General features: G+C 44.9%; 1 protein-coding gene across 2 annotated transcripts in view; it reads right to left on the bottom strand.

Moving 5' to 3' along the window:
- The window catches only part of LOC148518862 (alpha-2-macroglobulin-like), a 167,906-nt gene that overhangs the window by 27,106 nt on the left and 128,277 nt on the right, over positions 1–12,523 (bottom strand). For both annotated transcript variants that reach the window (XM_088476976.1, XM_088476977.1), the window contains exons 25-27: positions 4,127–4,202; positions 1,375–1,531; positions 262–330 (exon numbers count right to left, since the gene is read on the bottom strand). In XM_088476976.1, coding sequence (XP_088333102.1) covers positions 262–330; positions 1,375–1,531; positions 4,127–4,202 — 302 coding nt within the window. The remainder of the gene's footprint in view (positions 1–261; positions 331–1,374; positions 1,532–4,126; positions 4,203–12,523) is intronic.

Here is a 12,523-nt window from a genome sequence, read left to right as displayed (position 1 = left end):
AGTAAAGCCTACACAGACCAATTGCTGCACCACCCCTGTGTTCATATTACTTCCATTGCTCCTCTTGCTTCATAGTTTCAACCCCCCCGTAAACTCACACAAAAGATGATCTTCATGGAGCGAGAGTGTATACATCAGTGTCAAAGAAGTTAATGATTGGAAGAGGTGGTCTTAAATTGCGCTTTCATTCTTTCCACTAAACATGTTTCCAGGAGGATTATCAAATGCACAAAACGTATGAAATACAGTTAGATAACTTACATTGCAGACCACGTGATGCTCCAGCAGTGAGACAACGACGAAAGCAGCTACTGCAACTTCAGTCTCTGCCTATATGGAAATGGAAAAAACAGACCAATCTCTGACCGAATTTCAAAGTATATGGTAGAACTGGTTTTATGCTTTCTGTATAGTTATTTTCCATTACATTGTTTTTTTTTTATTTGTTTTTTAAAATCACCTATTTGTACAGCAATATATGGGGGGAGGTAATGTCAGATACTGAGCAAGAACATATGGGGCACAGAACCCTTAACTTAGGACATACTGTATGTGGGTTGCTCAAGTTTTGTTACTCTGTTTGGAAATTAGTATATACTGTGTACATACAGGTCTTAATAACAAATTTGAAATAGTGTTCTTATGCAGTGTATATAACACATGTAACTTTGACAAGGAAGATGGGCCCCCCTCAGCTCTGGACCCCATAACAGCTGCATCCCTTGCATCCATGGTAGTTACACCCATGTTTTTATGGTGTAATGTATATTACATCTGAAAATCAGCAAGTGTACATAGGGGTTGGGTATGACATCGCGGCTGTCGGGATGCCGCTGGTCATAATACCGACAGCGACATTCCAACAGCCTGAATACCCACACCCATAGGACGCTATGGTGAGTACTTTTCTAACCCCTACCCTAGCCCCTACCCTAACCCACCCTCCCCTTTGCCTAACCCTAAACTCCCCCCCCAGTGCCTAAACCTAACCTCCCCCTCCCCACACCCTAAACCTAACACTCCCTCCCCAGTGCCTAAACATATCCTCCCACCATAGTGCCTAAACCTAACCTCCTGTTCCCCGCACCATAATCCTAACCCTCCCTCTCCGGTGTCTAACCTTAACCCTCCCCCTAGTGCCGAACCCCGCTAGCTAATGCTACCCTCCCCCTGCACCCCAATACTTACCTTCAGGATGCCGACGTCGGGATACTGGTGCCGAGATCGGCGCTGGTATTAGCCAGGATGCCGACTACATCCTGCACATAGTTTACATTTCAAATTCCAGCAATAAAATAGACATCAGAATATTGTGGATGGTGTTACATATTTTAAATTAGATTCCCAGTCAAAATGTAATAGATTTGTGCTTACCTCTAGATCATTATTAAAGTAAGAGTCCGAAGTATTAAAGCAACCATTTGGTAACTGATGCTCCTGTAACCATGTCACAGCTTGATGGATGTTGGTATTGTCTGTGTAGATGAAGTCATCAATACTGCTGAAAGTCTTTACTGATAATGCTGTGAGCCTGCAACAGGGTTCAAAATATTGGTTATTAAAGGCCAAATAAATCCATTGCTGGTACTGTATACTAAACAGATAGATCATGCATAAACTAATAAGGCATTTTAATTAAATAAATCTCTGTAATATATGTAATATGTCTGGTTGCTGTACTGAAGTAAGAGTAAATCTGCCCACACACATAGCAATATTTTACCTGATTTGGTCGATTTGGTCGAATCGTGACAACAAATTGTGTAAAATATGCCCAAATTGTGAGTGTCCACTCACGATCACGATGCCAATGCGCGTCCCCGCTGGTCGTACATCGCATCTTCAGATCTGCCGTGCTGTAGGGCAGATTTGCCAATCTGGGACACAATGCACTGGATGTACGATAGATCTTAGATCAGATTGGACATTTTTTTACTCCAAATCGTGTGTAGGATTGCCGGGGAGCTGCCGGGGGAGGGTTCAGGGGAAATCTTACACATCGTGGGATCGTGTGCAGGTCGCTATGTGTGTGGGCACCTTAAAAGTGGACAAGAGCTTTGATGCACAAAGGTTTTCACTTTCTTTCTATGTCTCATACTGTAGTTACTGCAAATCAGTAAGCCATGGATATCTACTCCAAACTGGTCATTTTATCTAATCCAACCAGTTCTTAATTACTGTACATTGAGACTTCTTGAATTATCTAAACTCTGTAGTTTGTGTTGGAACCAGCCAGGCACTGTTGCAGGTTACCTAGGGTACATAGGCTGCTTTTCTGTCTCCCCTGGGTTGTGCTGCTGACCATGCCTTAGCAGTAGGCAGGAATTCATACTCTGCTTCATTTGTTAACTAGACTTTTAGTGTGCCTTGAGGACCGAGGTTGGGAATCACTGATCTAGAGGTTTATCACTGTGTTACCAGTGTTTCATAACATAGATCCAGTGACTGCAGAGACCACTACATTTTGTTGAACTTACTTGTCATGTCCTTAGAACATTCATCATAACATACAATTGGGGAGATTTTTCAAAGCTTGGCGAGAGATCAGGTGGAAAGATATAAAGGAGCAAACCAATCAGCTCCTAACTACAATTGTAATAACACAGCTTGTAATATCACAGTTAGGAGTTGATTTGTTGGTACTTTATCTTTCTCCACTTTATCTCTCTCTAAGCTTTGATAAATCTCCCCCAATGTTTTTCAATGTTCCAGTATTTAGTCAAGACCATTTACAAAAAGTACCTAAGATGGTTCTCTTAGCTAGATCGCTCTCTTAGCACACATGAAGGTGCATGAATACTGTCCTCTCTCTGGAGACACCTCTGTCTCTCCTGCACATCCACTGTACTGTATGTGCCTAAAAGTATGCCTACAGTGGGTGTGCGGAGAGTCAGAAATAGTCCAAAAAGTGGACTGCATAAAAGTATAAACATAACATCACCCCTAGGCAGTGGCAGATTTCAGCTGCAGCACTGCAGCCCGTCTTTCCCCAGTTACCTCCACCACTGCATGCCATCACCAGAAGAGCCCAGGTCCACGGGAGCATTTGCTGGCAGTGCAGGAGTGGATGGAGATGGTCCCGGACCCTGGAGCACATAGACCGGCCCCTAAATACATGTAGTGGCTTTCTATTGGAAGCTCCTAGTGCTAATCTCACACCAGGCTAGCAGTCCCAGGGAGAAACTCCTCCCCCTGGGACTGTCAGTTTGGTGTGCGATTAGCCGGCCATTCATGGGGCGATTTGAAAACGTATGACACCTCAGTACGTTTTCAAATTCAGCCCGATGCATCGCATGCTGCTGTGAATGGTAAACGATGCATCTTAGAAGATGCTTAGTTTACCTATTTAACAGCATAAAGGATCGCATATGTTATGGTTTTTCCATAAGATCTACGAAGCCGACGTACGACGGCGGGGTCTAGCATCGCCATCGTACAGCATGCCAAAACACACACGATATGCACGATTAATCGTTGTGATCGATCGAAATCGTGCATATCGTGTGTAAAATCTTACCATGTATGGGGGCCGAGCGTTCAGTAGGAAGCCCACACTGCTAACCGCTGGGCTTACAATGCTTCTAGGGGCTGTAGACTATGCAGTCCCTAGAAGCTGTTTTAGTTCACCTGTGCAAAACTTGATGCTGGCGGCAGCCGAAATACAACGTACGAATGATGTCATTATGAGGAATCCCATGCAGCTGCAGCAGCTAAAGGTACAGTAGGAGCCACAACTGCTCCTACAACTTTAAATTGACCCCATTCATTAAATTAAGCTTTTAGTATTTCTTCTAAAGTACCCATCACTTTAGCTGAATTTATGTCTTCTTCATGTGCATATCTGTTCCTGCAACCTCGGTCGCAGTACCCCAAAAGCAGCAGCATGATTGACATGTTGCTGGAATTTTGGGACGGCCATGGGGAACATTTCAGAAAATGAGGGTTACTCAGTTGTCCGATGATCATGCAGTTGATCCGATACTGCATCGTTAGATAGATATACTGTATAGGTATATTGTATTCAGAATATTTTCATACCTGTATAGAAGGATGAACTTTACTACCGTGTTTTTTATGTGTAGAGCATGTTTCAAAATTGCTCGTTGTATAAATGTTTTATACATACCAGAAATTTGGTTCAGAGCCTGGGAATAGTCCATATGAGCCGTTTCCACTTTTAAATATCAGTTGTTTCTGGTAACCTGAAAAAAAAGATAAACAAAATGTCAGTAATACATAATTCTCTGTAGGTTCCTTTTTTCGCCAGAAATGTCTTTTTCTGTTAGAATTTAAAAGCAACGAGAAATTACCACATTTCACCTATGAAAAGTGAGAGATAATTACTGAACTTAACTAAAAGCGTAAACAATGAAAGGTAAAATAAAACAGTTTATTCCTATTGCATTGAAATAGAAAAATGTTCTCATTTGAAAAAAATTGATTCCTGTATAAAGAAAATCACCTATGAACAAGGTGGAGATGAATATTAGCCATACTTACCTACTCTCCCGATTTGGTCGGGATCCTCCCGACCCCCCGGAAAAGAAGGTAAGCCTCTCGGCCAGCCGCCGTTCCCCCAGACCCCCACAAATCCCCCCACAGCGGGAGGGGGGGGATGACGTGATTTGCGCTAAATTACGCCATCCTGATCCTGCACCCTGCTTTACAATGCCGAAAACCTGAAGTGGGGATGGGGGCAAAATTACGCAATTTCGAAGCCATGCCCCCTGCCCCGTCTCCATTGCAGTGTAATATCCCTGGCCACGCCCCCTCTATACGTGTCACTCCTTCCTACTTGCCCGACCTGGCTGTCCGCTCCTGGAGGGGGCTGCCAGAATGTCAGCAAGCCTGATATTAGCTCATTTGTGTGAATCCATAGAACTGTAATAATATTAAGTTCAGAATCTAAGGGGTATACAGTATTTACTAAATTGCGGATTTCTAGCCCAGGGGGTATATTTACTAAAATAAAGTCAGGGTTTGTAGAAGTGGATATATTGGCCATAGCAACCAATCAGATTCTAGCTCTTATCTTCTAGATGGTGCTAAGTGAATGAGAAGTAGAATATTATTGGTTGCTATGGGCAACAACTCCACTTCTAAAAACCCGCACTTTAGTAATTATAACCCTAAATTTCAATCCATTTTTCCCCTGTATATTTCTTGGAGTGAATGTGAATCCCTTTGTCAAATCAGCGGAAAGTGCAGTGTAGGCAGTGAAGGCGCAATGTATTGAACCGTAAGTAGTACCTAAGTAATATGCATTAAATGCATCAATTGACCATGTTGTAAACATTCAGCAGCTATTTAATATATCTCAAGCAGAAAAAATAAAAACTATTATGCATATAAAAATTATACAAGTTATTAAAATGTTGAAAGCATAGTTCACCATGCAATTAGTCACAAGGAGCGCATCTGCAGGTTCATACATAAAGAGCTACAAAAACAAAAATATATATGATTGGTAGTGCAATAAAAACCAATAGGTATGAACTATTGGGGGTCACATGAGAATATAGAAACTCCAACTGGGAGTGAGTCTCTCCAGATTAAATAAATTACCACACAGGTTCTCAGACTCGGTCCTCAGGACCCCAACAGTGCATGTTTTCCAGGTGTCCTCACAGAATCACGAGTGTTCTAATTAATTCCACCTGTGGATCTTTTCAAATGTGTTTCTGAGTAATGAATACACCTGTGCACCAGCTAGGTGGTCTGGAAAACATGAACTGTTAGTAGCTCTCGAGGACCGCGGTTGGCTACCCCTGATTTAAGGCCAAGTGATTTAATTAGCTCCACCTGTGGATCTTTTAAACTGTGTCAGTGAGTAATGAGTACACCTGTGCTCCTGCTAGGTGACCTATAAACCGTGAACTGTGTGGTTACCAGATCTGATGTGAGGTATGGGTCTCTTCCTGGATGACCATTTGTGGCACAATGAGAAAATCCGCATGGGTGTCCACCTCTTGACTACAGCCTGTGCAGACCCATATGTGGGAGGTGGGCGTTATGATGAAAATAAGATTGCCTTTAGTGTAAGGTGCCAATAATTGATACAGATGAGAATCCTATAAGGAGATGTCGCCAGGGGTAGGAATCCGCACAGATCTTGGATCTTGGACCCTTGAGGTGCAGGGTCACTATATCCCAAATCAGTGAGCAAAGAAACAGTAGGAATGAAATTTCCCAGGTGTACCCCAAAATGTGAGTCCACCTTAATGCATTTCATTGGATATACCAGCTTCATCAGAGGCAAGCATTCACCTACTGTATATAATTTTTATATTCTTATTCATTTTAATTAATGCGTTTATTACTTAAGATATATTAAATAGCTGCTAAATGTTTACACTATGGTCAATTGATGCATTTAATGTAGATTATTCAGACACTATTTATGGTTTAATACACTGCGACGTCTTCCCTTTCCGCTGTTGTACTTTGTTTGTGGGTGACTATACCGTATCAACTGGCAGCACTGCATTGATTCCGTCACTAAATTCCACCTACTGTACATATTGTTAACTGAATCATTATTTAGGGGTCTATTTACTAAGCAGTGTTAGGAGACAGACTGGTCTAGTTACTAAGCAGTGTTATGAGACAGAGTGAAAAGTGATAAGTCTGTGATAAGGTGCCAGCCAATCAGCTCCCAACTGTCATTTTTCGAACACAGCCTGTGAGATGGCAGTTGAGAGCTGATTGGCTGGCACCTTATCACAGACTTATCACTTTTCACTCTGCCTCATAACACTGCTTAGCAGGGCCGGACTGGCCATCGGGCACTTCTGGCAAATGCCAGAAGGGCCGATGGGCAGACGGGCCGATGCAGCTGAACGCAGGGTTACCGCCGGCACTGCGACGTTCACCCTGTTTTTTAACATTTACCTTGGTTGCATAATTGCGTAATGACGTCATAACGTGGACCGTCATGACATCATTACGCGGCCGGCGGCCCATGTGAATTGTGCGCCTGGAGGATTTTTAGCCAGCTCCTGTGAGCTGGAAACTTGCTGCGTCTGCCCGGTGCTATGTCCGGGCGCTTCATTACGCGTCCGCGTCATGACGTTATGACGTGTCCGCGTCATGACATGATGCGTCAGTGGGTTTTGAAGAAGCGTGGCAGGGGCGGCGGCCAAGGGTTATTAACGTTGAAGGAGGCTGCTCAGGAGGCTGAGCTGCCGTGTGAGCGCTCGGTGCTGCAGCAAGTGTGCGGAACCAGGCAGAAATGGAACAGCAGCAGGTCAGTGCTTCCATCCCAGTGTTTAACCCTTCTCCAACCAAGTGTTCCCCACCATTACTGACTCCCCAATCCCAGTGTCTCCAATCCTGCAAGCCCAGTGTCTCCCTTCTTCCCTCCCCAACCATCCCACTGCACCCTTCTCACTGCCCCCCACCTATAAGCCCCAAGCCAGTCACAGTGATCCCCCTCATTCAGCCTAGAGTTCCCAACTTTATCTCTCTGCCCTTTCCCATCCTGCCCAGTCCCCCTATCCACAGTGACCCCCCTATCCAGCCCAGTGTTCCCCACTATCTCACTGATCCCTCATTGCAGTGCCTCCCACCCTGCCAGCCCAGTGTCTCTCCCCTTCATTCCCCAATCAGCCCACTGTCCCATCTAACTGCCACTCGGCAAGAACACCTAGACAGTCCAGTCAGTGCCCCCCTCATTCAGCCCAGTGTACCCCCTTTTCCAGCCTAGTGTTTGCACCTCCCACCACCATCTCACTGCCCCCTTCCCATCTAGCGCAGTGCCCTCCTATATATCACCCACTGCATCTCCCCATCACCCACTGCCTTTCACCCATTACCTCTCCCTGCCCTTCAGCGCGGCCCCCTGCTGAAACAGCCTGCGGGTTCTGTCCTCCACCCGCGGGCCGCAGTGTCCCGCGGGTTGGGAAAACGGCAGAGCAGCAGTCACCGCCAGTGAATGAATGCCAGGTGCATGCGCCCGGCATACATTCACAGTGACCGCGGTGCTTGGGGACTGCCCGGCATGTCCGTAAGTGCCGATCAAGAGTGATGAAAAGAGAACGTGTCGTAAACACACGCCCCCTTTTAATTGACCACGCCCCTTTTCTGGCACGTGCGTGCCCTAGCTCTGGGTCCGGCAGCAGGCAGGGAGTGAACACTACATGTACATCATATATGGGCCCAAAAGTGATAGCCCATGTTTTACTAGCACTGGCATGATTTTGTGCATAAAGTCCACAGCAGGTTGGCCTGTGTGCTTTAAGTGCCAGGGATGATTTTTATTCCCAGTCCAGCCCTGCTGCTTAGTAACTAGACCCCTTAGTGAAAAGTGATAAGAAAGTGATATAGGTAAACCTGAGGAGCTGCACAGAGCACAATCCAGGTGTGTAGGGGGAAAAATGTACCATGAAAGCGTCTTAGGGGTCTATTTACTAAGCAGTGTTAGGAGAAAGAGTGGAAAGTGATAAGAAAGTGATATGGTGCCAGCCAATCAGCTCCCAATTGTCATTTTTCAAACACAACCTGTGAGATGACAGTTGGGGGCTGATTGGCTGGCACCTTATCACTTTCTTATCACTTTCCACTCTTTCTCCTAACACTGCTTAGTAAATAGACCCCTAAGACGCTCTCATGGTACATTTTTCCCCCTACACACCTGGATTGTGCTCTGTGCAGCTCCTCAGGTTTACCTATTCCCCTTTCCAAATCACACTTAAGCAATGATATATCGCGTCGCCGTACAACGATGCCATATATTGTTACATGCTTCATATAAGAATACTGCATCGTCCGTGGAATTTTACCTTCTTATGTGCAGGACATCAGATGGGACGATGCAACAACCCAATTCACCAAATGATGGATAGGGTGAATTTGCCCGTACACACCATTCGATGGGCACTGAGATCCGTCGTAGATCGCAAGAATGGCTGATAATCCGTATTATTATTACCAGTTATTTATATAGCATACACATATTCTGTAACCACCTTTATTGGAGATCTTATGAAGCAAAGATTTGTTGAAAGCACCATTTTTTGTCTTAATTTTGGGCACGTTAAAAATTGTCTGATTTATCAAAGCAATATTGCAGTAAAATCATAGGATATTTTCAAACGTGACCCACCACAAATTCCCATTCCCAATTCTTACATTAAAAAGTTTTAAAAATATAAACTGCCACATTATTTAAACTGAGGTTCAGAAAACTAAAGGAAAAGCCCACTGCAAATTTGTCAAAAATAGGCAATATCAGGCCTGTTAATCTGTAAAAAAACCAAACAAACCATGCTACTTACAGTAGCATCAAAATCGGTCCCAACCTTTTTAATGCCCACTTAGTAATAAATATTTTTAGTGCCCCCTTCCTAATAAATAATAAAATTAGTGCCCCAGTTATTTTTTTTTTACTAATATTCTGTGCACTGAATAGAACAGTAGAAATATCTACTATTGCCCCAAATTTTATGTAGTATAGTGGTTACTTTATTTGTTATTTATTAACAGTTATTTATAGTATGCAGCACTTTACAGAGAACATTTAGTCATTAACATAAGAAACCAATTAACATAACATAAGAAACAAATTAACTTAACATCAGTGGCATCCCTCCCCATGTTGTCATCTGGGGCGGGGATGGACGCTGTGTGCGTGGTGTAGCCGCACGACGCCGAAAAGGGGGCGTGGCCTCACAGCCCAAACCCCATGGTCCCGTTCTTCTTACCGGTGGGGGAAGTTGGGTGTGCAGGAGGGGAGGTGCTCTCAATGTCAGGAGCTGAGTGCTGCACTTAATACTACAGTGCAGCACCCGGCTCCTGTCACTCAGGGGGAGTCTGTACCTTGGTGTCACCCCTCAGCGAGTGACACCCGGGTGCGGCCCACACCCCCCTTGTGATGCCACTGCCTAAAATTATGCTTTAGAATGTGGTAAGAAATCGGAGCAACCAGGAGAAAATCCAAACAAATATTGGGAGAACATACAAACTTCCACAGAAACTGCCCACACTAAAATGACCTCCTTGCTGCCAAATCCAAGAGCCAACACTCTCTGCTCATTCTCCTTGATCTCTCTGCTGCTTTTGACAATCTGGATCATCCTCTCCTCCTCCAAATCCTCTACTCCCTTGGTCTACGTGATACTGGCCTCCCATGGCAGTTCTCCTTCCTCTCCAACCATTCTTTCTCTGTATCCTCTCATGACTCCACTTTCCCCCCACATCCTCTGCCAGTAGCTGTTCCCCAAGGTTATTTTCTTGGACCTCTCCTATTCCCTCTCTAAGCATCCTTACTAGTTGAGCTCATCAGCTCTCTGTTATTTCCTCTTGGCTGCCCAGTGCTTTCTTAAACTTAACATGTCCAAGATTGAGATGATACTGTAATCTTCCCACCCTCCCGAATGCCATAACCTCCCACAATTTTTTTATCTACTGTATTGACACAACCACCACCTCCTTTAGCCCGCAAATGCGCTGTCTTGGAGTCATCCTTAACTCCTCCCTCTCCTTCAAACCACACATCCAGCACGTAATGCAGTCCTGCCGCTTCCACCTCAAAAATGACAAGAGGTGGTATTTATTTATAAGGTGAAGTGCACACTTCAAAGGTATATTTCAGGTAAGAGTTTTAGTAGACCACTCTATTTAAACTTCCCAAAAGTACACACATCTAAACTTTGTATATTATTATTATTGTTTGCAGAGGCATATTAAGAGAGGAGAGGGCCCATGTACATTCTCCATCCGACGCCACCTCCTCTCTCCCCAGCAGCCGGCTGCATCACTGCAGCAGTAAACTCTGGGCACTAGTCTGTACCTAGAGTCTACTGCACATGCGCAGGTCACTGGGAGAATGGTGCAGCCACTATTTTCCCGGTGATTTCCCTACTGCACATGAGCAAAATGCTTGGAAAAAGGCTGCGGTGCCCATTTTCCAGGTGTTTTGTCAAGTGTTACAGCCAATTCATGACTTTGGAGGGGTAAGTATTAAAACATCTGGGTGCAGGGTGTGCAGTGAAGACCCCTCTGGACCTAGAGGCCCGTGTGCACCACACACCCTGTACCCATTATAAATACACCACTGGTTGTTTGCTTATAGGGCACCACTAAGACCCATAGTGCCGTACGTAGTAAATATACTGTAAAGCACAAACAATTTAATGCAAAAAGGAGAAAATAGACTATACCAGAGAAAAAAATCAAACTGTGAATTATTTAGACAACTATGGGGCTATTTATTAAGCCTTGGAAGGAGATAAAGTGGATAAAGCCTGTGACATGGGAGTTAGGAGCTGATTGGCTGGTACTTTATCTCCATTCACTTTATCTCCATCTGAGGCTTAGTAAATAGTCCCCTAAGTGACAGTTAAGAATAGTAATGCTCAATGACCCATTGCCATGGGAAGAGCAGACAGAAAGAATCAGAGTTGAAGACTGGAAGTGGGAGCACCCTGGAGTGGTATAATGCAAGGATAGTGCAGAAAGAGATGAGAGTTTAGAGGGTCCCACTCGTGACGAGTGCTTAAAGACTATAGGGGAGATGTATCAAGCCTCGGAGAGAGATGAATTGGAGAAGTTGCCCAAACCAACCAATCCGCTTTGGTTATTTATCCACCACAATCTGTAAAATGACAGAAGCTGATTGGTTGCTTTAGGCAACTTCTTAACTTTTTTTGTTTCTCTCCTCTTTTGGATACAATTTATCATAGAGTAGAACTTAGCACAGTATGGATACAAAACACAACAAATCTGTATCAATACACTGAGTGAGTGCTATAATACATTTAGGAGCAAAGAAATAAAAATATAACAACAATAGAACTGTTAGCAAAGGTTTAGGAATCACCCAAATGAGGGGCAATTTTAGGTTATGAGTAGAGAAGTGCGCGGACCCCCTTGTTTTGGTTTTGGCAAAAACTACCCTCAAATTTTATGGTTCAGAATTGGTTTTTGTTTTCTTTAAAAGTGGGAAAAACAGCTAACATCATGCGATTTGGACCTGCTGACATACAACCCAAAGCCGTGATTTATTTTTTTAAATCCGAACTTAAAGCAGACCCGAGTCTGGACTCTGGGCCTGATTCAGACCCGCTTGCAAGCACTACGCGCTCACAAGTGGGTCGATGGTGGCCCAGTGTGCATGCGCACGATGGAGCTGGCTCCGTCGTGCGCATGCACGAGAACCGAATAGCGACGGGCAATCCGTCGCTCCAGGTCTCGTACCAAAGGGGGCGTGCTGTCGATGTTGAGTGACAGCACGCCCCCTTTGGTGGGCGGGCTGGGGCGTGGCTGCCCAGACAGAGGCGTTCCCATGGGAACGCCTACCGTCTGGGGCCGGCCCCACTGACATAACAAGTGATGTCAGTGGGAGTGCTTTCGGCTCTGTTAGAGCCGAAAGCACTCTGGGGCTTGCGGCAACGAGACCCTACCACAAGGGTCTCATCGCAAGCCCGATGGTCGTGATGGTCTTCACCATCGCGACCATCTTCCTGGCCGCCCGCTATAGCTGTGGGTGGTCACCCACAGCTATGCGAGCGGCCAGGAGGCCGCT

The sequence above is a fragment of the Taudactylus pleione genome, unplaced genomic scaffold (genome assembly GCF_031769625.1).
Source record: "Taudactylus pleione unplaced genomic scaffold, aTauple2 ptg000198l, whole genome shotgun sequence".
Taxonomy (NCBI): domain Eukaryota; kingdom Metazoa; phylum Chordata; class Amphibia; order Anura; family Myobatrachidae; genus Taudactylus; species Taudactylus pleione.
Note: the sequence above shows the minus strand (reverse complement) of the source record. Positions and strands in the feature narration are given on the sequence as shown.